At 49.8% G+C, this 26355-nt stretch overlaps 1 protein-coding gene across 5 annotated transcripts in view; it reads left to right on the top strand.

The window, feature by feature from the left end:
- Zc3h3 (zinc finger CCCH type containing 3) overlaps nucleotides 1-26355 on the top strand; it is an 87632-nt gene that overhangs the window by 14166 nt on the left and 47111 nt on the right. For 4 of the 5 annotated variants that reach the window (XR_003951363.1, XM_017316551.1, XM_011245566.2 and 1 more), the window contains one exon: nucleotides 18218-18368. Coding sequence is in view for 4 of the 5 variants with exons in the window: in XM_017316551.1 (XP_017172040.1) it covers nucleotides 18218-18368 (151 nt within the window). In the remaining variant the exon portion in view is untranslated. Of the gene's footprint in view, nucleotides 1-18217; nucleotides 18369-20899; nucleotides 20955-26355 lie in introns of all 5 variants that reach the window. The other variant, XM_011245567.3, reaches the window with a different exon arrangement.

Below are 26355 nucleotides of genomic sequence, written 5' to 3'. Positions count from 1 at the left end.
GCGCCTTAGGACTGACAGCTGTGTCTAGGGTCCCTAAGAATATGTTTTGCTCAAAAAGATTGCTCCCTAAAAACTCTCTAAAACCGTTCTTTAGCCCTTTCCTTCATGCCTTGGCATTCCTAATTTTTAAGGGAAACACATGCCTGGGTGGAGTTCATCTGGTTTAGTTCAGGATGGTCTCCTATACCCATAATTTGATCCGGGCATCAGGGCTGCTGGGCATGGTTGGTGAGTGCCTGAAGGCAAGGGCTGTCAGCTCACCCTGACTCCCACGTCAGGGACCCTGATCTGCCAGGAGAGTGAGGATTGGTTGGGGTTATAGTGCTTCAAAGTGAGCAAGCAAGGAGACCAGACAGGGAGGGGCTCCTGGTAGGACCCCAGCTACACAGAGGCCTGTCAGTGTGAGGGTCTGAGGAGGCAGTGCGTAGACCCAGGCTTTACAGATAGCTCAGTGTGCAGTCTGTTAGAATTTTACTCCAGGTGTCGCTTTTCAAAAAAGCTACATTTCATATATTTGGGGTGTGTGTGTGTGTGTGTGTGTGGACATGTGCCACACCATGCATGTGGAGGTCAGAGGATGCCTTCCACCATGTGGGCCCTGGGGAGTGAACTCAGGTCATCCGGCTTGGTGGCAAGAGTTTTTATATGCTAAGCCATCTTGCTGGCTGGCTTTAGCTGTTTTCCGTAAGTTAATTATTTTTGTTTTCTTCCAGATACTTTATAGTTTCTATGTGACTCTTCTTCCTTTGACCTGTGGGTTATAAAAGGTACTTTTCAATTTGCAGATGTGGGGATTTTGAAGTTATTTTAACTAATGGTTCTTTTACTTCAGTTTGTGTGTGCAATTGGATTTCAGGCCATTGGATGTTTCTGCAAATTTGTAGCTCAACTTGTGTAAATTGCATTTGAAAAGAATGTTATTCTGGCTGGCCTGAAACTCAGAGAAAGAGGTCTACCTGGCTTCTGCCTCCTGAGTACTGAGTGCTGGGATCAAAGGTATGTACAACTCACCTGGCTTTCTACCAGTCATTTTTCAAGTCCAAGTCTGGACTTTAACCCCTGTGTGCTGCAGACTGAACCCAGGGCCTCACAGGTGTTTTGCATGCTCTATGTGGGGGAAGGGTTCTTTTCTTAGTTTTGAGCCGGTGTGTGTGTGTGTGTGTGTTTGTGTTTGTGTGTGTGTGTGGTGGGGGAGGGTTCTTTTCTTAGTTTTGAGCCAAATCTGACTTGCTCACATGTTTGGTTATTTTATTGAGAGTAGGCAATATGTATGAAAGATTTGAAGAAACTTGAAGATGGATGGTGTCTTCTTTCAGTTGTATGACAAGACCTACAGTCAGTCTTCTAGGCCACTGGATGATTGTCCTGACCAGGGAGATACTCATTGTTGGGCAGTTCTAGCTGGACTATAGATCTATAAGCCCCAGGAAGAATTGGAGTATAGGTTCATTAGGTCCAAGGATTCCTTGTGAGCTGCCAGCTCTTCCCTGGTAGCACCTCCCACGCCCAGAGTTCACTGTGCTTGCTGGTCTGGTTTAGCTGAGCCGAGTCTATCTTAGTTAGGCTTTCTATTGCTACAGTGAAACACCATGACCAAAAGCAACTTCAAGAGGGAAGGGTTTATTTTGCTTAGATTTCCACATGCAAGAAATCATTAAAGGAAATTAGCACAAGATTTGAAGGTAGGAACCCGGAGGAGGGAACTGAAGCAGAGGCCTGGAGGCATGCTGCTTACCAGTCTCTTCCTCATGGCTTGCTCAGCCTGCTTTCTCATGGCACCAAAGGTGGCACCACCCACACGCAGTGAGCTAGATCTCCCCAAACCAATAGCCAGTCAAGAAAATGTCCTACAGCCTTGCCCCTGGATCACTCTGGTGGGGCAGTTTTTCAATTGAGGTTCCTGCTACTCAAATGACTCTAGCTTGTGTCAAGTTTATATCAAACCAGCAAGCACAGTCTATGCCTGAAGAAGGAGAGTGAGCAATAGGAACCCACTTAGTTGTGGGTGGGTGGGGGAATACCCTCACAGAAGCAGGGGATCGGGGATGGGATAGGGGGTTTCTGGGGCGGGTGGCAAACTGGGAAAGGGATAACATTTGAATGTAGATAAAAGAAACATCCACTAAAATAGAAAGAACCCACGTAGTTAAGTTATCTAGCTTTATAAGCCTTGGACTCACTTTTTCATCAGCAGGCTGGGTGTGTGAGGTGCTCTACCCAAACTGTCATTAACAGAAGAAGGCTGCTGTGTCTTAGTGACCTGTGTGTAGCTCACTGACACAGTGTGGCTTCTAAGAGTCTGGAGCAGAGTGGTGGGAGGGTTGCTTGGTGGGTAGGGCAGCTTTTGGGATCCTGGAGGCCTTCCTCCTGCTGCTTGCTCCGTGTTCCACCTCTAGGCCCCTGGGAGAGGCTTGGGAGAAGTCCTGCCTGGTTAGTTTAGGATTCCGAACCCACTGTAGCTGAACTGAGGCGTGAGGCTGCAGAGCTTGGTCCAAGTGGAGACTAATGATAAGGCCATCCTTGGGTGGGAAGTTTCTGTGTTTGCGCCTCGCTCATAGAGTGGGCTGCTGGATGAGCTTGAGTATTAGCTGCAGGGTAGTGATGGGCACTGGCAGCCCATGCGGGAACTGCAGGGAGAGGCAGGACTCTGGAGTGGTCCAGGGCAGTGGTCTCTGATGTTCAGGCCTGTGAGGGAGTGGAGCGTGGTCTCCAGTACTAATGCATGTTTTGCCTAAGTGCTGACTGGCTCAGGGACGCTGTAGAATACAGCAAGGGAATAAGTAGGGATAACCCATAGCAAGCAAGGGCTGTTTAGGTTGGGTCTTGAGTTTCCTGAACAGCTTGTTCCTTGCTCGTGTAGCCCATTGTAGGCTAGTGCTATTGTCAAGAGGGCAGCCAGGGAAAAGAGCTGGGGGGCCGGTGGGGCAACTTCTAGCCAGGAGACCCAGCAGGGCTTTTCTGTGTACTTGCTCATTGAGGAGTTACCACATTCAGAGTCTAGGTTAGGCTGGAAGGCCATTTGTGATGCTCTTGGTTGGAACTACCCAGACTGAGCCCCTTGCTGGCCTTCCTCTTGAGATCTGCATTCTTCCTGGCTTACATCCTCTTTGGAGCATGTGACCCAGATGGAGCTCCACCCTCTTATGATATCTTGCCCACTGGAGTCTGTGGCTGAATGCCTTCCTTTCCCTTAATGCTGCGGTGCCAAGGGAAGATCTTCAGATGCAGGATCTGTCTCAGGGCCAAGCTGTGCGTGGCTCTCCTGCTGTCAGAGCATCTAGGAGGCATAGGAATCCCTGGAGAGGAGACTGCATTCACTGTGGCCTTCTGCTTGTTGTAGATTTTCTGATTCTCCTCCCATCCCTTGTGGCCATGGGCATGGTGGTGGCTTAGTATTGCCAATAATAACTTGTTTATAGGAGGCTAGTGTCTTGCCAGGAGGAAGAGGAGGAAAAAGAAGAGGAAAAGGAGGAAGAGGAGAAGGCATGGATTAGGCTAAGCCTGCAAGAGAGGAACTCTTCAAGGTCAAGAGTAGCCAAGAAAGTACCACAGTTATATAGCTGGGGGTTTTAGGGCTCATGCCTTCCAAATTGAAGATTTAGTCTAAATGCATAGAAATTGATGGAATTTACAAAGAAAATCTATAGCTGGGTCTGATGACTGTAAATCCAGCAGCTTGTGATCATTAAGTGTCCAGTTATTTGTGGCTTTGTTTGAGTGTCTATCTCTCAGGCCTGGCAGGAAAGAACCCTGGCCTTGGAGATAAGCCCCTGGGTCCCAGTCTCTGTTTGGATACTTTTGATCCATGAGTCTTCTCGGGCTTCTTCAGGGGCTAGCAGCTATTCATGACCTGCATGCTTATTTCCACTGGTGCCTGGCCCTGCAGAGTCAGGACAAAGCATTTAGTTTAGGTAGACTGATGGGTCACTGCTGTAGGGGAGGCTTCTGACTAGAAGCCAACTACTGTCTTCCCCATTCTTTCCCACAGTACTGAGTCCAAGAGCCATCTAGCCCCAAGCAAGGGAATGCTGCGTCTCCCCTTGGTCTTGCAGGTGATGCCTAGGTGGAGTGGCTGGTTGCACATGCTCAGGGGTGCTAATGCACAGACTGCCTTGGGCACCTGTCACATAACCAGTCACAGGCTGCCTGGCTTTCTGCTGGTATGAGGTGGGGGAGTAGGCTTAGGGGCACAGCTGGCTCTGAGCCTCCTGTCTCATCAGTTGGGTATCTCAGCCAGGTAGATGTGGCTAGTGTAGTTCAACATTGGGCCCGACTAGAACCTTCCCTGTGTCCTTTCTTCCTCCTCCTTGTGAAGTATTGTATCTAATTGGGGCACTAGAATTCAGATAAGTAGCCCAGATGCAGGCTGCTGTTTATCCTGCTGTGGGTTGGTGCCACCTACAGAGGATAAATCCTGGGTCATGACCTCAATTACTTTTTGAGCCCTAGCCAACTGAGAAGAAAGGTTTGGGAAAGGGTTGGGCAGTCTAGCAGCTGGCAACAGAATCCTTGTGTGTTTCTCAGGGTGACTTGGACTTCTGAGTAGCTCACATGGGGATAGCTCCCTTGAGCCTGTGATAGCCAAGTTTCAGGAAGCTTGTTGGGGCTCAGTGGATGACAGGTTCTGGGAATTTGCCCTTTACTTGGTACAGCTCTCCTGGGAAGAGTAGATTTCAGAGCCTACCTGGACCTGCTCCACGTCAGCCTCTCTGCTCAAGGGCCTAGTTGGGACACGCTGAGGGAACCCAGTGCTCCATATTCATAGGATAAATAAAGCACAGTGCCCAGAGGTCTGTGTCCTTGGCAAACGTGCCTCTCTCAGCTTGTTACAGTGTGGTGGGATGGGGGTGATGGTGAGATATGCTGCTGTCCTGGATGACTTCCTGGATAGTTACCCAGAGCCCAGGCTCTAGCCAGAGCTGAGAAGGTACTTCAGACTGCAAAGTGCTGTGCTTAGGCCTTCCAGCTTCTCTCTTGTCATTCTTTGGGCTCTTCTTATCTAAATTAGTCCTAAAGCTGTGGTCTCCTCTTTCCAGTGTATTCAAAGCTGCATGGACTGGGCTGGGATCTGGTGGCGGCTTGTCTCTTAATGGCCCTCTCTGCATCAGTAGCAGAGCATGTAAGTGGTAGGATGCACATCTGTGGAAGCCTGGGTAGAAGTTCTGTCTCCTGTGGTGGGCTGGTGTCACTTACAGAGGCTAAGTCCTGGGTGGTGATACTGGCCACTTTCTGGAGCCCTAGCCACCTGAGAAGAAGGTTTTTGGAAAGGGTTGGGCAGTCTAGAGTCCTCATGTGTGTCTCTCAGGATGTCCTGGAATCCTGAGTAGCTCACATGAGGAGGACACCAAGCCCTTCTGAGCTATGGCCACACCACAAGTCTGGTCCTGTGTACAGTTGTCACCATATGTTTAGAAGGTTGAAATTAGATGAGTGTTTTGGAGATTGTCTCCTGAGACTTGTTTTCAAGGCTCAGACCATCTCTCCATTCTCTCTACTCAGTAGAAGCTGTGAGGGTTCTTCAAACCCATGCTGGGCTCGCTATCCTGGGAGCTATCGCGCTAGCGCTCACTGCTTTCACCTGCCCCAACCCCAGATGCCTGTTTTCCATGTGTCTGTCTCCTGCCAGCGCCCACCTGGGGTCTCGGAGACGCCCACCTGGCTTCTCGCTATGCCTTCTAGACACAGGCAGGGGCCACAGCAGTTGTTCTGCCTTATATCTAGGAGTCAGATCCCAGGGTTCCTTCTTTAGGTCTCATGGTCAGGTGGGCGGGCCGTGGGAGCAGGCTTGGGTTGTTAGTACTGTTTTCCGATGATTCAGGATTAGCTGCTACTGTGTGAAGCTTCCCTGTGGTGCCGGAGGAGGTTCCTCTGTGGTTAACCCAGAGGAGGCATCACTCTGGAATCCTCAGTCCTTGGCACTGTAGGTAAATTAGAGGGCTGCATGTGGGAGTGGGCCAGTACCGTTTGAGATCCACTCACCAGTCTGCTGCTGCAGCTGTCTGCCTAATTCTAGTTGACTAGCACCTGTGGGCTTTGTACCCCCTCAGCCCTTCCCAGACCACAGCACAGTCCCTTCTGCTCCTTCCTTCCCTCCCTGTTCCACCTCATTGGAGCGTCCTGTGGTCAGAAGGATTCCAGGTTCACAGAGATGCTGCGTTGTGTTGAGGACCCTTCCTCTCTAGGACACCCTTTGCCTGGGTTCATATAGCATTTGCTGCTTCCCGTCCTCAGGCCCTAGCAGGTTCTTTGCTCCTGAGGGGATGTTCCCAGGAGATGTTGAAGCAGATTGTGTCATTGTTACTGTCTGGGAGACTCCAGGGAAGAAGGATGTATTTTTCACATTTTGAGGGCGATGGTGCCTATCCTACCAGTGGGCTTCATTTGAGGCCAGGGAGGGAACCCTGCTGTCTGCTGGGATCTAAACTGGGCTGGGGGTTGGGGAGACCCTTGCTGATTTCTCAAGGCCCCAATCTGTACTGACAGCTCTGTGGGCAGTGTACACACACACACACACACACACACACACACAAGGGTGAATGTGCAGAAGCACAGGTGAATATGAAAGCTGTGACATGAACTAGATCTTTCCCGAGAGTGTAGTTCACAGTGCAGACTCAGTGACATAGTCCCAAAGGCTTAGCATACTTAGTATCTAGCTCCTAGGGTTTCCCTCTGCAGCTGGCTCATTGCTCCGTAGTAGAAGGCCAGGTTGGCCCAGGAGGAAAATGAAGAGTGGCCAAGAAGGGCCTGGTAACCCAGTGTTAACAAGAGCAGTACAGCTTCCTCTAAGTTGTGCCTGTTTTTTTAGTGTGGTTTTCAGGCTTCTTTCAGAGCATCTTTTCTTGGCTCTAACTCAGGTAGTAAGAGGAGGGATGCCAAGAAAAGGGCAAGCTTTGGTGAGCAGGATGCTTGTGCTCTCTGGGGAAGTTTACAAGATGGAGTTAGGACCTCAGGCCATCTGGCAGCTACTCAGCCTTGTGATCTGTCCTCTTGGCTTCTGAGTCACCACTATGGGTAGGAGGGAATTAGTCCCATGATGGTTCAATCTGTGGCTTTTTAGGGTAAGCTGAGGCTGCTTCCTCAGATTTCCAATGAAATCATTTAGTGACTTTAGCAGCTCAGGTTCTGGGGGGCCTCAGATGCAGCCTGTCCTTTGCCCTGTCCTCCTACTTTGCCTTGTATACCATGCTGGAGTTTACATAGCAGTGCCTGGGTGCCTGGGGATTTAGCTAGCTGTGACCAAAGAAATTGAGGGAACCTAAATCTGGATTAAAAGGTCGCTATGGCCTGTCCCCTGAAATTGAGTGAGGAGGGCCTGAGCATTCTGCCTATGCCTTACTCAGAGCTTGGAGGTGTGGCATTGACACAGGCAGGCCCTGCCCTCTGGTACTGTGCTGATGCCCATGCATGTCTGTGAGTTTGACTAGCTTCCGTGTGAGGGCATGGTCTCTAGAGGGCTTGGGGACATAAGCATCCCAAGGAAGAGGAGAAGGGTCCCAGGGTCCCTAGGTCACAGGGATGGTGGAGCAAGGATGAACTTAGTTGGGTGAGTTGGGACTATCCCTATCTTTAGGGACTGGAGCATTCGGTTTAGCAGCAGGTTTCCATCTTTGGTGTGTGCTACATTATGGTTTGGGGGTTATAGGTGGTCCTATGGCATAGAGGGAGCACTGTGCCTCTGCCTACTTGGAGCTAGTGTCACAGCAGATCAACAAGGTGAAGCATCATGATCTATGATCCAGCCAGGACTCAGTACCAAGGAAGGTTCTTTCCCATATGCTGACAATATGCCTAAGTCCCTGTAGAATATTGAAGTGGAACAGGCTATCTTCTAGTCGTCTGGGATCTGAAGTTGACTGGGTGCAGCTGCAAGCCAGTTAGGGGCTGGCTACTTGAGCGGCCCCCTGAAGTCTGGGCAGGCCCACCTCCACTCTGTGGGTGGCAGCTCTCTGATGGTGGGTGGCACTATCTTTCCTCCTTCTTTCACCAGCCTTTAAGGTCGGGTAGAGTGATGGTTAGAAGGGGAGGGGAGATCTACCCCCATAATCTATAGCGACTGTCACACAGCAAACTACTCCCATTTCATACAGGCGGGTCAGGTGTCGTGCACGATCGATGGCTAGCGCACAATAATTACAGGAACTAGCAGCTTGTGTTGCTTGAGTGACTTTAGGAAGAGTAGGGTCTCAATCTTCCCTCTAATAGGGCTCTGACAGTCTGAGGCGGCAGCAGCTTTGGTGGCTGAGTGTTGGGCTGACAGTGTTGTCATTAAACACCAGGTAGTGTGGAACAACAGAGAACACGGATCTTGCACAGGGGGACAGGGTGGATGACAGCAGTTATTTATCATCACCGAGCTGCCCAAACTCCTCAGACTGCAGTGCGAATGGCTGCTTAGGGTGACTTATGGCTCTGTCTGGGGCTGCTGTTGTGATTTGATAATCTGTAAATGTTTGTCAAAGATGGATTCCTTGTTTCCATGGTGCTGCAATGAAGGCTGATGACAAGCCAGCTGTGGGCTAGGAGATGTGGACAGTCACTTGGCCATGTATACTGGAGGAGACAGAATGGCTTCAGTCAGGAACCTGAGCTGGGTCTGGGACTTGACAGCCAGGAGCCTCTTCCTCTCATAGGGCTGGCTCTTCCTGCTTTTTTCTGTGTTAGGTGAACATAGGTATGTGTGTGTACATATGTGTCACTGTCCTTGTGAAGCTGGGAACTATAAGACCTGTTTCTGCCGCTGCCCGTATGACTACAGTCCTCTGCTGGCAAGAACTTGAGGCATGTTTTTGTACCATTTTGGAATTCTGGCAGTGTCTTTCTAGAGCTAAGGAACTTCCACCTTCATGATGCTTTGCTGCTGTTCCAAAGGGGCCTTCTGGCCATACTGGCCTCGTCCTTAGAGAACAGAGCCGAGGTGCCCCGTTATGCTGCCTGTGCCCACCAGCAGACCCGAGGGCCCGGCTGCTCGTGGCATGTCTTTTCCCTTTTGATTTGCTGGAAACTATCAAGCACAGGAAAAGTAGAGTGATTTATTAGACTCATAAAAATTCATACGCTGTGATTCCAGCCATCCCACATCTGAAGCTTGTTAGAGCATGGTCCCTGGCAGCTCCTGCCGTGCTAGCGTGCCGGCGGGGAGGGTTCACCAGTCGCTTCCTGCCTTAGCTGCCATCCTGCCTTATTTAGAAAAACAGACGGGCAGGCTCTGGAAGCACACGAACGATTCTTTCTCAAAGGAGGGCGGTTGGAAGGGCAGGAATTTTGTTGTGATAATACAGCTGTATTCTGGGCTGTGTCCTTGTGGGTGAGAGCGGGTGGGTGGAGTTCTTTGCGTTAAAGACCTGGGCTGAACCTGGTCAGGTGTTGGAGCACTAAGTATGAGCAGTCTCTGGGGCTAGTTCAGGTTGTCATTACACCTATGTGCAGGCAGGCAGCAATCTGCCTGTAGTCTGTGGGCATAGATGATGACATGGGCATAGGTAGAGGTGTGAACAGATAAAGGAGACCAAGTTCAGGTGGGCAGCCATGATTCTAGCAGTAATCATGGTGAGGATGCAGTGCCTGTAATTACTGTCAGGCTGGTGAGAGTAGGAGTTGAGCCCTATGCGTCTTTTAGAAACTCTATAAAGGCTGCTTAGCCCGGTGCCCCCATGGCCAGAGCTAGACCCATGGCCTGAGCCCCTGTGCTAGGTAGTATAGGCAGGCTGCTCTTAGTTCCTTTAAGTCTTGCTGTCATCTTATCAGTATTTTGAGGGGCTGACATGACCTTCAGTTCTACCATATGAATTACATTGTTTTATGTGAGAGTGTGAGAGGCAGTGAACTTTCTCCTTCTAATGACAGGGATGTCTGACCATCTGACTTTTGCCTCCCTAGATAGTTGAGGTTCTAGGGCACCTGGGAAGCCATGGGGCAGGGTCAGACCTTTAGCTTTTGCTGCTTTGATTTTGCTTCCTCTCACAGCCATTGGTCCCCGCAGCCTGCCAGTGCCCCCAGCTGGGAGGCCAGTGTCATGCATGAGCAGACTGGGATGCGGTGCTCATCAGCACTGATTATTTCTTGTACTCTGAGGGGCCTTGCTGCTGTCTGCCTGGCTGCCGTGACTGAGGGCTAGAGACAACACATATTCCATCCTTGGTGTCTGAAAAAGAAAAGCCGTTAGAACTTCCTAGCTAGGTGTGAAGGACCAGCAGACACGTTTATACTTCTAGTAGGTCAGGTAGGGTCAGGATCCAATGGACACTCTTGGGACTCTGCCAAGGACTGGCCCTTATGTTGTTTGGGTATATAGAGGTGTGAACTGATAGCTGGGAGGAGGAGGGAGAGGAAGCCGTGATAGCTTTATGCACCCATGGTCCAGTGGAGGGAATTATTACTGGGTAGAGTGAATGGGACCTGGTGACATGCCTCAGCTCTCTAGAAGCAGAAGCCATACACTGAAACAGCCAAGCCTGGCTGCATTTTTTTTTTTAATTTACTTTACATCCTGATGGTAGCTTTCTCTCCTTCCTCCTCCTAGCCCCTCCCTCTCACCTCCTTTCCTCCAACCCCTCCTTTTTTACATAGAGGAGAGGTGATGATGGAGATGGTCAGGGATCAGAAAGATTGGAGAAAGACAAACAAAGGAGCCTCTGTGCTTCTGGCCTGGGAGACTGTGTGATCAGTCTTTGATGTTACCTGGTGTCACTAGGAACCTGGCTATTGATGCCATACTCAGATGTTCCTCCCCGGTGTCCTCCCAAGCATGAGCTTAGGGCTTCAGGGCTAGGCTCTGTGGGAGCTATTCTTTTCTTTGTAGCCCAGTGCAGGATGTCCCAGCTCTAGTAACTTGGTGGCACAGAAACTGAAGAAAAGCTGGTAGGGTGAAAACTGGAGTTTTAGTTTTGTCTTGTGGAGGATCTATGGGTATCATACTACTGAGCTATGGAAAAAGGAAATTATAGTGTATGTGTGTGTATGTGTGTGTGTTTTGCATGTCTGTGCTGAAGGCAATCTATGTGGTACAGCCAGAATTTGGCACTGGGAGGTGAGGAGCGGAGGCATAGCCTGAGATGCGGCATTTGACTCTGGGCTTTAGTTCTAAGCGATCATTGTTATGGCAGAAATAGGAGAGAAATGGTCCTGAGCCAGAGAAGGTCCCACAGTCTCATGGGAAGGGTGGGATGGATTTAGATGGCTTAGGGATCCCCAAGGAGAATAGTCTCTTGAGGATCCTTTCTCTCCATTATGACACAGGTGTGCCAGAGCCTACCTTGTTTGACCTTCAGCTACTTCGGGGACTAAAACTTGCACACATATATGGTTCTGGTTTCAGATTCCCCAAGAGTGAAGAGTTGTGGGTTGAGGTGATTTCCTGTGGTCAGGAAGTGGCAGCTTTTCCAGTCCTCACTTTGGTTAAGTCTTGCTCTGTCCCTAAGCTCTGGTCACTGACTATGCTACCTGGCTACAGTGTAGACTGCAGTGTTGTATATCTCAGGCCCAAAGCCCAGGCCTTACAGGTTAGGTCATGCCTGCTTAAGCCGGGAAGAGCCTTCTCACTCCAGACAGCTCTTGCCTGCCCTGCTCTTTTGTGAGAGACAGAAAGTCCTGCTGACACTGCCTCTGCTCCCTCCTGCTGCACTAGTGGGCACTGTGTCTCCAGGCTCGTGGGGTTTGCGGACAGCTCAGATGTACGTCACGGTTTTAAATGTAGGAGCAGAGGCCTTTCAGAAATGTATGCTGCATGTTCTGTTTAGAATTTTGTGGCCATTTTCCCAAGAGTGCAATTCAGCAGTTGTTGGTGAAGAGGCTGACAGGGCCTTGTGCTGGCAGGGTGCACAGTACTGGCTCTACAGAGTCGGACCTGAGTGTTGGCCTCTTATGCCTTCTATGTGTAGCATGTAGCCTTTCTGCAGGAGTCGTGGAGGGGGAGGAGTTGGAGAGGACTGGTGTCCCCTAGGGCACCTGCTGACTGCAGCAGAAGAGACAAGGGCCTCTGAGAAGTAGAATTGGATGGGATAAGACGGTGTCCCTTTCCCACTGTGCTGTCTCAGCTGCTGAGAGTCTGCTCAGATGCTGCCAAGCTCAGATGACGTCTCAGTACCACTGCTCTCTGGATCTTGCTCATCCCAGACAGGCAAGGGATCCATTCCTGCCCCCTCCACTGCTGGACCTTTGCCCTTCAGCCATTTCCTAGCCCACAGCAGGAGGGATGGGACACTGTCACATGAGTTGGACTTTCAGGCTTTAGAAAGGGTCCTGACTTGTCAGGTATTGCTGAGTACCCAGCCAGTATGCTCTCATTTTTGGCAATTAGTCTCTGTCTGTCTGTCTGTCTGTCTGTCTGTCTCTCTCTCTCCCCCCAACCCTCTCTACCACTGCCTCTCCCTCTTTCCCTCCCTCCCTCCCTCTGCGATTAGGGTACCACTGTCTAGGATTGTCCCTGCTTCTTGAAGCCCTGATCCTTCTTCAGTCCTGGCCTGTGACTAATCCATGGCTACTCCTGCTCCTTTAGAACCAGGTTCAAAAGTTGCTCTATAGTGTCTGGAATGATGTTTCCTGTCTTCCACTGCTGTGTGTACATATGGCACTGGAGCACCATCTATTGTAACACAACTAATTAGGCAATTAATTGTGAGAAGTCTGCTCTCCTGGGAGGGCTCTGGAGCCCTTCAGTAGTTGTGGGGACTCATGCTCAGCTCTTGAACTATATAGGACAGCAAGAACAATGCAGAGGGAGAAGAGAAGGACTTAAAGGAGATTGGGTGGGCAGGAAGGCCTGTGCTAGTCTTGGGTCACATCATTAGGGAGCACTTGCCAGGCCAAGGTGATAGGTGTAGCCCTATCTTTGTCAACATGTCCCTGAGGGCTCTTGTAGCTCACTGCCACCTGTGTATGCTAGAGAAGGGGTCAGGCTGGTTCCTGCTGACTGCTCTCCTCTGCCTCATGCTCATTCTTTCAGGCCAGGTGCACCAAGACAGATCCTGAGCTAGCCCTGAACTTGTACCTCAAGACAGGGGAAAAACCCTTTAGACAACCGTCACTGACTAGTGCCACTGTGAGTTGGTTAGGGAATGCCCATGCTGATCCTGAGGTGGGGACCATGGAAGAAGATGCTATTGATGGACAGACAGGACATGTAGCCGGTGAGCTGGATGGGAAGGGAGCATGGTTTATGGAGCCGAGTGGAAATCAATGTGACTTCTGGAAGGGCTAATCCATGATGACTTCTTAGAGTTGTCATCAGCCTGTGAAGAGTATAGACAGTCTGAAGATATTGAAGACATGTCAGTGTAGCTGTTGATAAAAAGCAGATTAGGCAATATAGGAAGAAAGTTGAGTCATACAGAATTAGGGACAGAGAGCCCGACTGGGCAAGATACCCTCAGTCCTGTGGCCTGGTCCCCTGTCCTCTACCATGAAGGGTCCTCAACCTGGGCAGTACTCTAACAGCTCTGAGAAGCCAGCCCCAGAAAACCTTGTGTCTCTGCCCTCTCCTCACTCATCCTGCAGTGCTGTAGTCTTCCAGTGGATCCGACCCCTACCTGCCTGTTCCCAAGCATCTCTGCTGTCAAGAACTTGGAGACATTTTCAGAGTTCGTCAGCAGGGTCATATTCTTCTGTCAGGTTGACTCTGGCCATTCAGTGGTCAGGTGCCCGTCTCTGGCCTCTTCCTTAGCTGACCCCATCACAGGACTGGAGTGGAAGGAGTTGTTCTTAAGCCAGAGCTCTGCTCTGTGCTGATTCCTACTGCCCTGTGTTAGCCACCTCCATAGAAGCTGTGCTGTTTTACCTGCCTGTTTCTGGGGCCCCAGCTAAAGGGGTTGGTGGATAATGCTCTTGGACATGGCTCAGAACTCTTTTGCTCTCTGCTCCTGTGTGTGTGGAGGGGTGTGTGTGGGGGCAAGGTTCCACTTAAGCGTCCTTCCTTTTCCTGAAGGGAGTTTGTGTGGGTTTTGTGGTGAGGACACTCACCGTGACTCTTCAGCCGGCTAGACCAAGAGGTGGGGAAGCAGCTTTTTCCTGGGTTGCCTTAGGCATTTCTTTGCCCAAAATGCTAATTCTTCTATCATCCTATTTATTAACTGGTTGTGAAATTAGCAACTTATTTTCTTCCTAGTCATTTCCCTCCAAAGTTCCATAAAAGTCTGAACCACTTCTCAGCTCCTGCCTTATGACATCCAGGAGAGGCTTCTGCCGTCCGTGGTGGAGCTCCCTAGGATGAGAGCAGTACTTCCGGGCAGTACTGACCCTAGGCCCCCCCTTCTGGCTATCCACTTAGGGGCTGTCCAGACTTCCTGGCTCAGTGGTCTCCTTCCCTCCTGATAGTATGACCCTGGATGAGGGTACAAACCATGGTCTTGAGAGTACCCTTGAGCTGTCCCTGACTAGCCCCCAGCCTGGGAGTGAGGGTGTTGAACCTCACAGCCAGAAGGTTCAGTCTTGGACAGGAGCTGGAGCCCTGCTGATAGATGGGGCTCATATCCCATTCAAATATGATGCCAGCAGTTTTTTTGTAGTTTGTCTTCCATTGCGGTAGTAAAGTTTTTAATTAGGAAAGCTAATGAGTTCGATTAGTCATTAGAAGTGACCTCTGGACGGCGGGCGGAGAGGGCTGCATGTGTGGGCCTGATAACACAGCTAGGGCAGCGTAGGCAATAAAGGCGCAAGGGGCTTGATTTGAGTGAAGCGTGCCACAGGGGATACATCATGCGGAGAAAAAAAATTACAGCCCTGGGAGTCTGTAATGAAGGGAATTAAACCAACATCCTATCTAAATAACATGATTATCTACACAAAACCCTTCAGCCAGCAAGGCGGGGTGGGCTGCCCCCACCTGTGTCCTCTGGGAGGAGGGCTGAGGCTGTTCCTGACAGTCAGTCTGGCTGCCCAGTAGCTCTAAGTCTTTATCCCCTGGCCATCCCTGATGGGAGGGAGCGCCCATCCTCTTTTAAGCCTGACTGGTCCCTGTGTGCTAAGCATACTAAGAGTCTTAGAAACTCTTTCTCCTGCTGGCTACTGCATCTGAGGTTTTTCCTTCCTGTAGCCCATCTGCCTGACAATTTGCCTTGTGTTTCCAGGGTCACTGTTATAAATATATCTAAGCTGTCCGTTTGGGAAAGGCCAGGAACTGTGAGTAGTCTGGGGCCAGACTAGGGGGATGCTGCCCAACTAACTATTGGGTGACATGGGTTTCATAGGCCTGTTTGTGAACCCCTCAAATAATTTCACTCTCATGGGAGGACCATCCCTTGGGACCACGGTAGGTGTGAGGTTGTGAGAAAATACCCCACCTTGCTTTACAGTAATCCAAGGTCAGTGAATCAAGAGTTGTATTTTCTTGGCATGACAGTTGGACACTATGTGAAATGCAGGAAGTTAGTGAAGAAATTTGACCCTAGGTTTGCTAGCAGGAGGAGTGAGAAGCCACTGCCATTCAAGTGCTGACTGTTCTGAGCTGCTGCATAGAGGGAAATCCTTTCTAGAATCCAGCCCTATGGGCAGTGGGGTGTAGCGCTTCCTAGAGGAAGCTGGATAAGAGAAGTTTTTTTATCCGAAAAGATGGCCAAGGAATAGGAACAGAGCTGTTTTTGATCTGATTTAGTCTGTCAGAGAATATTAGGTTCCAGAACAGCCCAGTCTAAGCTGCTGCTAGAACTAAGCTTTGTGGCTCTCAGCTGTGAGAGAATTTTAGGATTTGTATCTCAGTAGGTATGGACAGCCTCAGGAGACTCATGAGCAGGGTTTGAACAGAAGAAGTTGCTAGCTACTAATTGGGAGCCCCGTAGCCTTTTTAATGGGGAACCTTAGCATGGGGAGCAAACACGTTGAACCTAAGTGTTGCTCTGATTGACTCGCCCCTGTCTATTGGGAATACTGGCTTGAGGTAGCCCAGCTGGCCCATGTAAGGAAGGAATGGTTCCAGTAGGCCACATTCTCATCTCAAGAGGAAGCAGGGAGCCTTGGGCTGGGCTTACAGGCAGTGAGATCATGTTGGGGTTATTGACAGTGAGGATGCCTGCATTCTTGAGCTCTTAGTTGAAACAAGCATGTATTGATTGTTTGTTGGCCTCTACTTGCTTCTAAGACCTTGAAAATTCAACTCAACAAACTTTTTTTTTATTCATACCCACTATATACCAGACTCCCCTGTGTCTTAAAACATGCTGAGTTACAGGGCAGTGCTCAGAGTTGCAGATTCACTCTGGTAACTCAGAGAGGATCACAGAATTTTAGGCAATGAATCTTATCTTGGATGTATTATTTATTTTGTTTTTTTGAAGGATGGACTCACTTATGTAGTTATGACTGGTCTAGAACTCACTATTAGACCAGGGTGGCCTTGAACTCAGAGATCTGCTTACCTTTGCCCCTGCTTCCTGAGTGCTGGAATTAAAGATGTTTTGTGTTGTGGTGTGTGTCTGTGTATCTGTGTGTGTCTGTGTATGTTTGGGTATGTACATATTAGTGCAGGTGCCTATGGAGGGCAAGAAAGGGCATCAGATTCTCTGGAGCTGGAGTCATAGGTGGTTGTGAGCTGCCTGGTATGGGTGCTGGAGACCAAATGTAGGTCCTCTCCCAGAGTAGTATGTGCTGTTAACTGCTGAATCATCTTTCCCACTCTAATGCAGCCTCTTGCTTTGGTTCCTGAACTTCTGTTTTCCTCTTGGTCTCCTTGAGACAGACCAAGATGGGAACAGAGAGAAGCAGAAGGGGGTTGGGGGGAGAGAGAAAGCCAGGAGGCTGGTAAGATGGATCAGTGGGTAAGGCACTTGCTGCCAAATGTGAGGACCTGAATTTGATCCCTGGGACCCACGTGGTATAAGGAGACTCCCATAAGTTGTTTTCTGACCTCACATGGGTGATGTGGCACATGTGCATGTGTGCAGTCACCTACATAAGTAAAGAAATAAATGTAATACACTCTTTCTGATATTTTATATGTAATAAGAAAAGAAGAGAGAAACTTGATAAGGGCACAATGGCAGGTGGAAGATGTGTTTGGGGTGAGTTCTCTAGATGCTGCAATGGCATTGCTTTGACTGGCATCTGCCTCTATTCTCTGGAACCAGATAACTCTTGAATTGTTACTCTGAGGGATATTCAACCCCAACACAACCCAGAGGGCTTTGACCAAGTGACCCTGACACATTCAGCAATCCATGGTTGAAGCTGTAACTCCTCTGCAAGTGGGGCAGTCAGTGTCCAAGGTGGTGGGGAGGCTCTTGCACATATCTAAATGAGGAAGGGCAGTTGTGGTGTGGGCATGGTGGGCATGTAAGTTCTTCTTTTCCCTGGCCTTCCCAGAGGCTGTGTGGCTGAGGCGCTTCCTCAGGAAGCTGAAATGTGGGAGCGCTGCTGATCTCCAGCACATTACTCTCAGGATCTGTCACAGTTGCTGCTGGTCACTCAGAGCTACTCATAGCCTGAATACTAAGCAGGGACAGACACGTATCTTTGAGGGTTCCTAGGGCTGGAGGGAGTTAGGCACAGACTGAAGGGAATCAGACCACCTGGCTGTGTTTGTCTCGGCTCTGTTTAGGGCCCTGAGCCTCATGTCAGAGGGGAGCAGCCATGAGAGGCAGCCGTGTTAGCTTTAATTATCTGGGCAGTTAGAGCTGTACATTATGAAAGTCGGGCAATTAGGCGTGTTCCTTGAAGCTATAGAGAAATTGCTGGCTATCAAGTGGAAGGGAACTCGGGCAAAACAGATCCCTGCTAATTGCAAGAAACATTCAGCAAGAAAAAGCCATCGTGGACATCACTCCACAGAATGTTATGAAAACAGTGATTAAGTACATAAATCTGTTTGGGCTTCCTGTTGGGAGGTACTGGAGAAGACGTGTGTGTTCTGGTACCCCTCCCATGCAGGGCTGTCTGCTCTGGCCTCTGGGACCGACCCTGGAGTTAGGAGTCTGGGGTTTCCTGGTATGGACTCTCACTTGTGAGGCCTCCCTATTGCCCAGGGCTCACTTGATAGGCTTCTGCTCTCACTGGGAGCAGTCATGCAGTGTCTCTAACTTGTTTTGGTGGTTGTGAGGATGTTCTAGGCTCTCCTGGAAGCCATACTAGCCACCTCCTAAAGCCTCTGCCAGGCTAAGGGGACATCTGTGTGTGTAAGGAGTGAGGCTGGAGGCAGGGTGTGATAGAATTCCTGTAACTCAGAGGATAATCTTGGGCCGTAGGGCCCTGCTAACTCTTGCTGACCTATGCTAAGCCTGGGTTTTTATTGCAGCTTCCAGTGTGCACATGGGGATTCCACCCTCCAATAAGGTGATCAAGACCCGCTACCGCATTGTTAAGAAGACCCCAAGCTCTTCCTTTGGTGCTCCATCCTTCCCCTCATCTCTACCCTCCTGGCGGGCCCGGCGCATCCCATTATCCAGGTAGGAAGACCTTGTCTAGGCTTCTGCAAATCTGCATACTGTGCTCACTGTCTGGACGTTGAGGACTGAAGATTGAGGCCTTTGGGCTATAGGATCTTAGCTTCCCTCAAGGAACTGCTAGGGGGACAACATCTTGGGTAGCAAACAACTTGATTTTATTTTTTCATTTGTTTAACAGTTTATATACCATACACATGGCCAACTTGCTTATATTGCATGTTTACAAAGGTACGTGTGTGCATATGTCCACTGCTGATATCAGCACGCCTACTAATTGGTGGGACCACAGGCACCATGGAAACAGCTGACCCCAAGATATTTGGGTCCCCTACTATGAGCTGCCCATGGGTATCCTGCTGAGAGAAGTCAGACCCTGAGCACCCTGTCTGAAAACTGTCAACATGTTAACTGTCAAGAATGGTGATGTAGGTTCCTCATTACCCTAGCTAAGCTGTCTCACACAGTCTTCCCTCAGAGTGCACTGGCCTTGCTGTGTCAGACAGCAGCCATGCGTCTGGCATTCTTGGGGCTCTCTCTGGGTCCCAGGAGAAGGCTTGGTCTTTTAGGACATTGATCCCCACCCCTCTCTTATTTTAGGTACAGGTGTCCTACTTCCAGCCACAGTGAGGGGTGGCATCCCAGTGGGTAGGTAGGGAGCAGGAAGGGGGAGAGCGTGGTCCTGGGGGAGATTTGGGTCTGGAGACTCTGGCCAGGCCTGTTTGCAGAACAGTGCATTTCACGGCCTGCCGCCCTCCATATACTGCTTGGTTGTTGTTCCTGCTGCTACCCAGAGCATTCCAGGGCCGAGGCCAACACCAGAGGTACATCATGCTGTGTGGACAGTCCTGCCTGGCTTAGCTTGTATGTCCAAGGCCCACCAGCCTCTTCCCTTACCACTGGCCACACCAGGTTTGGCCCTGTTGCCGACTTTTCTGGAGGCAATAGCTGGAAGTATATTTTAAATTAATTTTACTGCACTTTTTGTAATATTTTTGTTTTAAATAGATTTATACGCATCTTGGGGGCTATTTCTACAAATTTATGAAGATAATTTTTACTCTCTCGATAAGGTTAAATTTACACCTGCTATTTCCATATTAATTCACATTGCTAAGTGGATCTAATTTTCTTCCGTTCCTCTATCTGGTGAGCATGGCCTTTCCTAATGCAATTTCCCCCTCACTAAATCACTGTGATCGGGAGTCATGATCGAGCTAAATTAACTTAAATTAATTTACTTAATAAGAGCCCCAGATCATCATGAATGAGGTTCAGATTTATTGATTCTCAGCTGGCGAGAACCTCCCCCTCCTGCAGCCGGCATTAGGCCTGCATCCCTCCTCTGGTAGGGCATGGATGGGGCCCAAGGTAAGGCTGCTAGGGGACCCAGCCATCTTTTCCCTCCGACCCTGGAGAGCCAAGCAGGTTCCAAGTTTCAGTGCAATAGGGCCTCCTAGGAGGGCTCTAAAGGAGTTACTATGTAGAGACTCCTACCTCGGCTCCAGGGGACTGAGTCCGGGAAAAGGGAGGTGTTTGTTGCAGGTTAGGGGTGCACAGTCAGCAGGCATGTAACACAGTCTTTTATGAAGTCTAGGAAGTAAAGAGCACCAAGTCAACTGGGCTCTTCTCTTTAAACTTCCTGTTCTGCCAAGGTGGTACCTGGTGTGGTTCAACTGTGTGGGTGGGCAGGAGGTGGGGTGGATAGTGCCTTTTGATGGCTCAGGACCCACAGCTGTGGGTGCCTGCCTGGCTTGAATTCATGTGTTTGCTGTGCTGGCTAGCTGTTGTGAACGCCAGGCCTCAATGCTCTCTCTGCACTCAGGAACACTTCAACTTGGATACAGTTGTTGAAGATATGTAAAGGGGTCCTTCCACTTTTTCCTGACCACTCACCCTGGTCATTTTTAATCCTTTGCCAGATATTTGAAACTCTTGAGGGTCATGAATTCTGTGCTTAGGGCTAGGAAAGGGACTAAGCTTAGGGGTACAATTCTCAGGAGACCCTAGAGAGAATGGCTAGCAGGTTAGGCTTCCCTTACCCAAGGTCATCCATGCCCTGGTGTAGCTGCCTGCTCAGCAGAGTGCCTGCCAGCCAGCTGCCTGATCTGCTATTGTCAGATGCATACACTTGGGCTTGGCTTATTGAAGCAGCAGATGGAGCCTGTCTTTAGGGCCAGTGTTAAGTTGGTACCTGCCTTCCTGCTGCCTGTGCCCTGTCAGAGCCAGGGGCCACAGTGATTATTCGGCAGGCTTGCTTCCATGCAGCTCACCTGAAGGTTTCTTGGGTTTCCTTGTGTGATAGGAGGGGTTGGGATGGTGTTGGATTCAAGCCACTGCAGACTAAGGACTGCTACAGTGCTATTTACTGGTCCTATAGTTGTCTACTCCCCTGGAAGGGAGGGCATTGTCTCTACTCTGGTAGGTAGCCCTAGCAGTCTTAGAAGTTTTGATGGAAGAGTTGGAGACTGGTAAACACATGTGATGTGGTGGCTAAGCATGGGCATGAAATGGAGTCTTCTCATTCTTTGCAGATACTGTGGTTAGAGATTTGGCCACTCCTGATCATTGCTAAAGGACCTTGGCTGGGTAAGCCACTTTTTACTTGAAACCTCAGTTTCTAATCTGCCCTTGAATTGGCATTATTTATAAGAAGTATATCTGAGGTATAAGAAGTATATCTGAAGTATAAGAATTATATCTGAAGTATAAGAAACGGGACAGTTAGGCGATTGTGGTGGCACACGACTTTAAGAAACAGGACAGTAGGTAGTGGGTACAGAACACATGAGTAGTGAGTGGCAGAGAAGCTCCAGGGTTCAGGCAGGTCTTCAAAAGCCCAGACAACAACCTGTTGTCCTCATCCTAAGCAGAGCTTCTCAGTGATGGGGCTGAGCACTGTGCCACCTGACAGCCAGGTAGTTTGGTTACATCTCTGCCCTCCTTAGGTCACCAGGGTGATGGAGTGGACAAGCTGGCAATGCCATGATTTATTTGCACGAGGCCTCCCTGCCACCTCCTGGGGCCTCCTGTCTATGCTCTTCTCTCCCTGCTTTCCTGAGAAGGCAGGAGGTCTCTGGCATCCTGGGCTGTTTGCAATGCTTCTGTTTTGGGAAAGAGCAGGAGTGACCATCTTGTACCCTTCTGGGAAGTTCTATACATCCTTTCCTTGGAGCCGAAGGTGGCACTGTAGGGGAACTGCCATCACCTCTTATCTCTGAACACATTTTATGGTATGAGGTGATCTTACTCTAAGGCCATGAGAACCTGGCAGGCTTATACTTACAGAATAGTCACAGGGGAAGAGGGAAGTGGCTCTTCCTTCTGCTGCAGGCACATGCAGGGCTGGACATGCTGGGTGTCAGCTCATGGCCTCAGATGGTTTTGGCTTGTCAGTGCTTGTCTCTGTCCAGACAGAAGGCTGGGAGGCTGCTGAGCAAAGCCCTAGAATATTGAAGCATTCCCATTAAGGGTCTATGAAGATGGCCATGGAGGCTATGGTTGGCAAGCTCACCTGTTGTCCTGGCTAGGTGAGTGCATAGCGGCCTGTGACAGAAGGTCCCTTCTGGTACAGGACTCTGACTTTGAGGGTAGTGTCTGTGGTACTGATCTCTGTCTTCTTTGGGTATTTGGCAATGGCTATTGGCTCAGCTCTGAGTTCTCTGGTGAATGTGCTGTTCAGCTCCTGCCCAGGGGAGCCAGCAGGATGAAACATTGTTCAGTTAGTTCAGTCCAGGGCCCTGGGAGCCCCCACTGCACACTCTTGTCTTGGCCCTGCATCACCTTCCCAGAGCAATCCTTGAGCCTTGGAGAATACTGATGTCTTGGCATAGGGCTTGCCCGCAGGGGTTTCAGGCCCGGAACCAGCCCAAGTCACACAAAGGATGCTGTTCAGGCCTAGAATCTAAGATGCAGGGGCAGAAATTGAGTGGGGTCTCAGAGAGAAGCCATCCCAGAACAGGGCACACATCTGTATGGCAGGTGGTTTTTTTTCCCTAAGATTTGTGGATTTGCCTGTGTCCTTGTGGCTTTCAGCAAGTTCATTAATCTGAACTGAAGCTGATGTGACTTATATCCCTAAACTGCCTGTCACTTTTTTTGTTTCACCAAATTCATTTGACATGAAAGTGCGAAATAAACAGAAGCCACTGTGCTTAAGCAGATGAATCGAGAGGCTTTTCCAGCCCAACTACAAATGGTCCTGTCACAGAGCTGCTGCCTGCTGGGCTGCCTTATTTTATTTTATTTTGTGCCTGTGCGGTAAATCTTAAGTAATCTCTGTGTAGTTTGACGAGGTTTAGGCCAAGATTTTGAAAGGCTCTGAAACGCTTCTCCAAAGTGACGTCTCATTAAAGAGGATTCAGCCAAGAACGGGAGGCATCTCCAACTGCACGGCTGGTTCCTCTGCTCTGTCTCCATGTGTTTCCTTAATGAGCAGCTCCACCCACTAGCCTGGCTACCGGCAGTTGCCCTGTTCTGCCTCCTGCTTGCTCTCTGTGCAGGGTACTGTCTTGTGACTGCCAAGGCTGCCACAACAAACTGCCACCATGCGTATGGCTTAGACGCATGTATTTGCCTCTCTCTTCTGGAGGTCAAAATCTGAGATCAGGGTGAAGACAGATTGTGGAGGCTGATAAGGGCTCGTGGCTTCCTGGGGGACTTGTTCATCTGAGGGAGGAGAGCTCATGGACATTATTTGGTCTTTTCACTTAGAGGACCCGCATCCCATCCTGAGGGCCTTGATTCTTTTTATCTTTTTTTTTTTTTTAAAGATTTATTTATTTATTATATGTAAGTACACTGTAGCTGTCTTCAGACACTCCAGAAGAGGGCGTCAGATCTTGAGATCTTGTTACAGATGGCTGTGAGCCACCATGTGGTTGCTGGGATTTGAACTCTGGACCTTCAGAAGAACAGTCGGGTGCTCTTACCCACTGAGCCATCTCACCAGCCGAGGGCCTTGATTCTTAATCTGACTCTGAGTAGCCTCTCAGAAGCCCTATCTCCAAATGGCATTTCTTAAAGCTAGGGCTGCAGCATGGAAGTTTGAAGGGCACAGCCATTCTGTCCATGGAAGGGAGGGTCCACTCTCAGCTAGTGCTGGAGTTCCCATAGCTTCCTGACACTCCCAGGGAGTGCAGTAGTGAGAGGTGCTTGGAGTGACTCCATACAAGGCCAGTGCTCCCTTCTCCAGATTGCTTTTATCCTCATCCTCTGCCTGGTCTTGAACAGCCCTGTGGGTGTTTACACAGGCCCTGTTCATACTGATGGTCTGAGTTGCCAAGGAGATAAGGGTATATTAGGTTAGGAGCCCGTTGGGACCCAGGTCTTAGTGGAAATGGTAGTCAGGAACATGGGCAAATGAGACATGAGGTTTTGTGAATAGACACTGTTAGACCTTGAAATCTGCCTAAAATGCTAGGTTGGAGATTGGTCTTAGGGAAGACCCATCTGAAAGTAAGGTTTCCAGGAGTTAGGGCAAGGACAGCACAGGCCTCAGCAGCAGAGCCTTTCTGTGTCCTGGAGAAGAATTTAGAATGCTAAGATGAAAGAGGCTGGTATGCAAGGCAGGACCCATGGGTCTGCTCCTGGGCCAACTCAGTGTTGGGTATCATGGGATATGAGCATAGGCATCATTCCCTCCACAGGTGAGGAGCAACTTGCCAATGAGGCATCACTGATGCAAACCCTCTTATGTGGTTGTCCCCCTGGCTGTGCAGGTGAACAGCACCCCTAGTTCTGGCTGGGGTGGGGATAAAGGTAGGGCCACTCAAGATAGCCCACTTCCCCCAAGAGCAGAGCTGGTCCCCTCTGACTGTTCTTTCAGCCTAGGCCATGCTTTGGCTCTAGAGACTGATATCAGTACAGTGCTGCTGACTATGGGACCACCTTGTCCCCCTGCCTCAAGACAACCAATTCTTCTACAGTCAGGCTTTCCTAAGACCAGGTGCTTGCTCTGCTAGCTCCCCCAGCATTCGCAGCCTTGAGCTTCAGTGTCTGACTGCGAGGACCTCATCCGAGTGTCTTGCATGTTGTCAGTAAGACAAGTGGCTCTGAGACTCACTCTGTGCCTGATACTCCTGCATGAGTGCTCAGTCCGTATAGCATGGGTGTTAAGAGAGGTGGTAACAAAAGAAGTTCCATGTGGTGGTGCTGCAGCTAGTGGGTACAGTAGTTAGAAGGATTACCGCTTATCCTGGAAGCCACTACTCCCAACTCCCTTTCCTCACCTAGTGTCAGTATTGGAAATGACTGGGCGGCGTTGGATTACATGGAGCAAAGATTGTTACCTCAGGCCAGGAGGTCCTAGGTACAGGTAACCCTGAGCCCAGAGAGAGGTTTCCTGATTAACCCAAGGCCAGGACTGTGGTTCTGGGGGAACTGGCTCTCGGGTCAGTAGCATAGAATGGTGATCATGAGGGTTGGGCTTATTCACCTAATTGGCACCCATATTTTACTTGTTGACTGTGTGGGTGTTGTGGCTCAGGTCAGAGTCTTCCTGACTTTTCTTCTAAGCTCCCTTAAGTGGGTGTTGCAGGCAGGCCACAGGTGGGTGACTGCTCTCTGCTAAGGAACTGTATTGGAAGTGCCTGACAGCCCGACATAAAGCTCAGGTAGATTCTGCCTTGCTCTTTTTATCATTGCTTGTGTTCCCTCACTCAGTAATCACTGAAGGCCCCTGCCTCCCAGGAAGCTACAGCCCAGCAGAAGTCAGCCTGAACAGCTCATCATTCCTAGGCTGAGAGGAACAGCTAGGCTACAGCTCTCAGGACCATGGTACCTGTTGATGGATGAAAAATCACAGGCAAAGCAGAGGCTTCTTGGTAGGGAAATGGCACAGGCCAGCTGGGAGATGCTAGGGAGCCCATGTGGAGGCCAGCGAAGTCCCAGTGCAGTTGCTCAGCTGGGTCTGTAGTAGAGGAGTCTGGCTTTAGAGAGTTAATATGGGGCCCTGGAGGGGTCAAGAAGGCCTGGCTATGGCAAGCCAGCTGCCCAGTCCCTGCTCTTGCTGCACAGTGACAATGGTGGATATAATATCTGTGTATGGGCTTAATGTAGCCACCGTCCTATGCAGGACCCTGCTGACATCTATGCACTGCCCACTGGGGCTGCCACTGTAGATGGCCGCCAGCAGGACTGAAACCACAGCTGCTGGGCCTGGGCTGCAGCCTCTCTGAATCTGTTCCTTGCCTCTGCTCCCAGTGGAGCACAGGCTGCTGTGCTGTGTCAGTAGTGCCCAGACAAGGGAGCGAGGAGGTCACCTTTAGTTCATGGCTCACGTGCTTTTGCCTAACTAGCTCCTTACTTTTAGTTTCGTTAAATAACTTTCTTATTTTGATATGTTTTATACTTAGAGAAAAGGCACAGAAATAATATAGAACTCTAATATTCTTTACCCAAGTCTCCCAATTATTTTCATTTTGCCCATTTTACTACTGCATTGCCTTTGTGCTTTTTGGACTGGTCCTTAAGGACTGTCTTTGTGGTCCTGCACAAGTCTCTAGGCAGGAGGGATGTCTGGGGCTGACCTGGTCTCTGTGGTCATATACTTGGAGAGTAAAGGCCCAGGTGTTGTGGGGAATGCCCTTTACTGGGCTTTTTTGATATCTCTTTGGAATTAGGGTGTAGATTTGCTGTTGGGCAGGGATGTTGTTGTAGAGGTTCTTATGTGTTCTGGGCTTGCTCAGTGGAGGAGCCACATGGGCCAGGAGCTTTTGGCCAGCCTGCGCTGTGTATGTGACTCTGACCCGTTGGTAGGAGATTGTGAAGACTTGGCAGACTCATGCATCCTGTTGAGTTGTTGCTCCCCAATCATCTGGACTGTTAGTGACTTTCCAGTCCGTCCTTCATTCTGATGGGTTGACGGAACTCTGCCTGTAAGTAGTGACCCCTCGTTGTGTAGGATTTTTTGTTTATAATGGTGTGATCTTGAGCTCACACTGTTAAGTAGGCTGCAATCTATTTCTATCATGATTTATTTTGGTCCTCA

The sequence above is a fragment of the Mus musculus genome, chromosome 15 (assembly GCF_000001635.26).
Source record: "Mus musculus strain C57BL/6J chromosome 15, GRCm38.p6 C57BL/6J".
In the NCBI taxonomy this organism is placed as follows: Eukaryota; Metazoa; Chordata; class Mammalia; order Rodentia; family Muridae; genus Mus; species Mus musculus.
The sequence above is the reverse complement of the archived record's forward strand: the minus strand, read 5'-3'. Positions and strand labels throughout refer to the sequence as shown.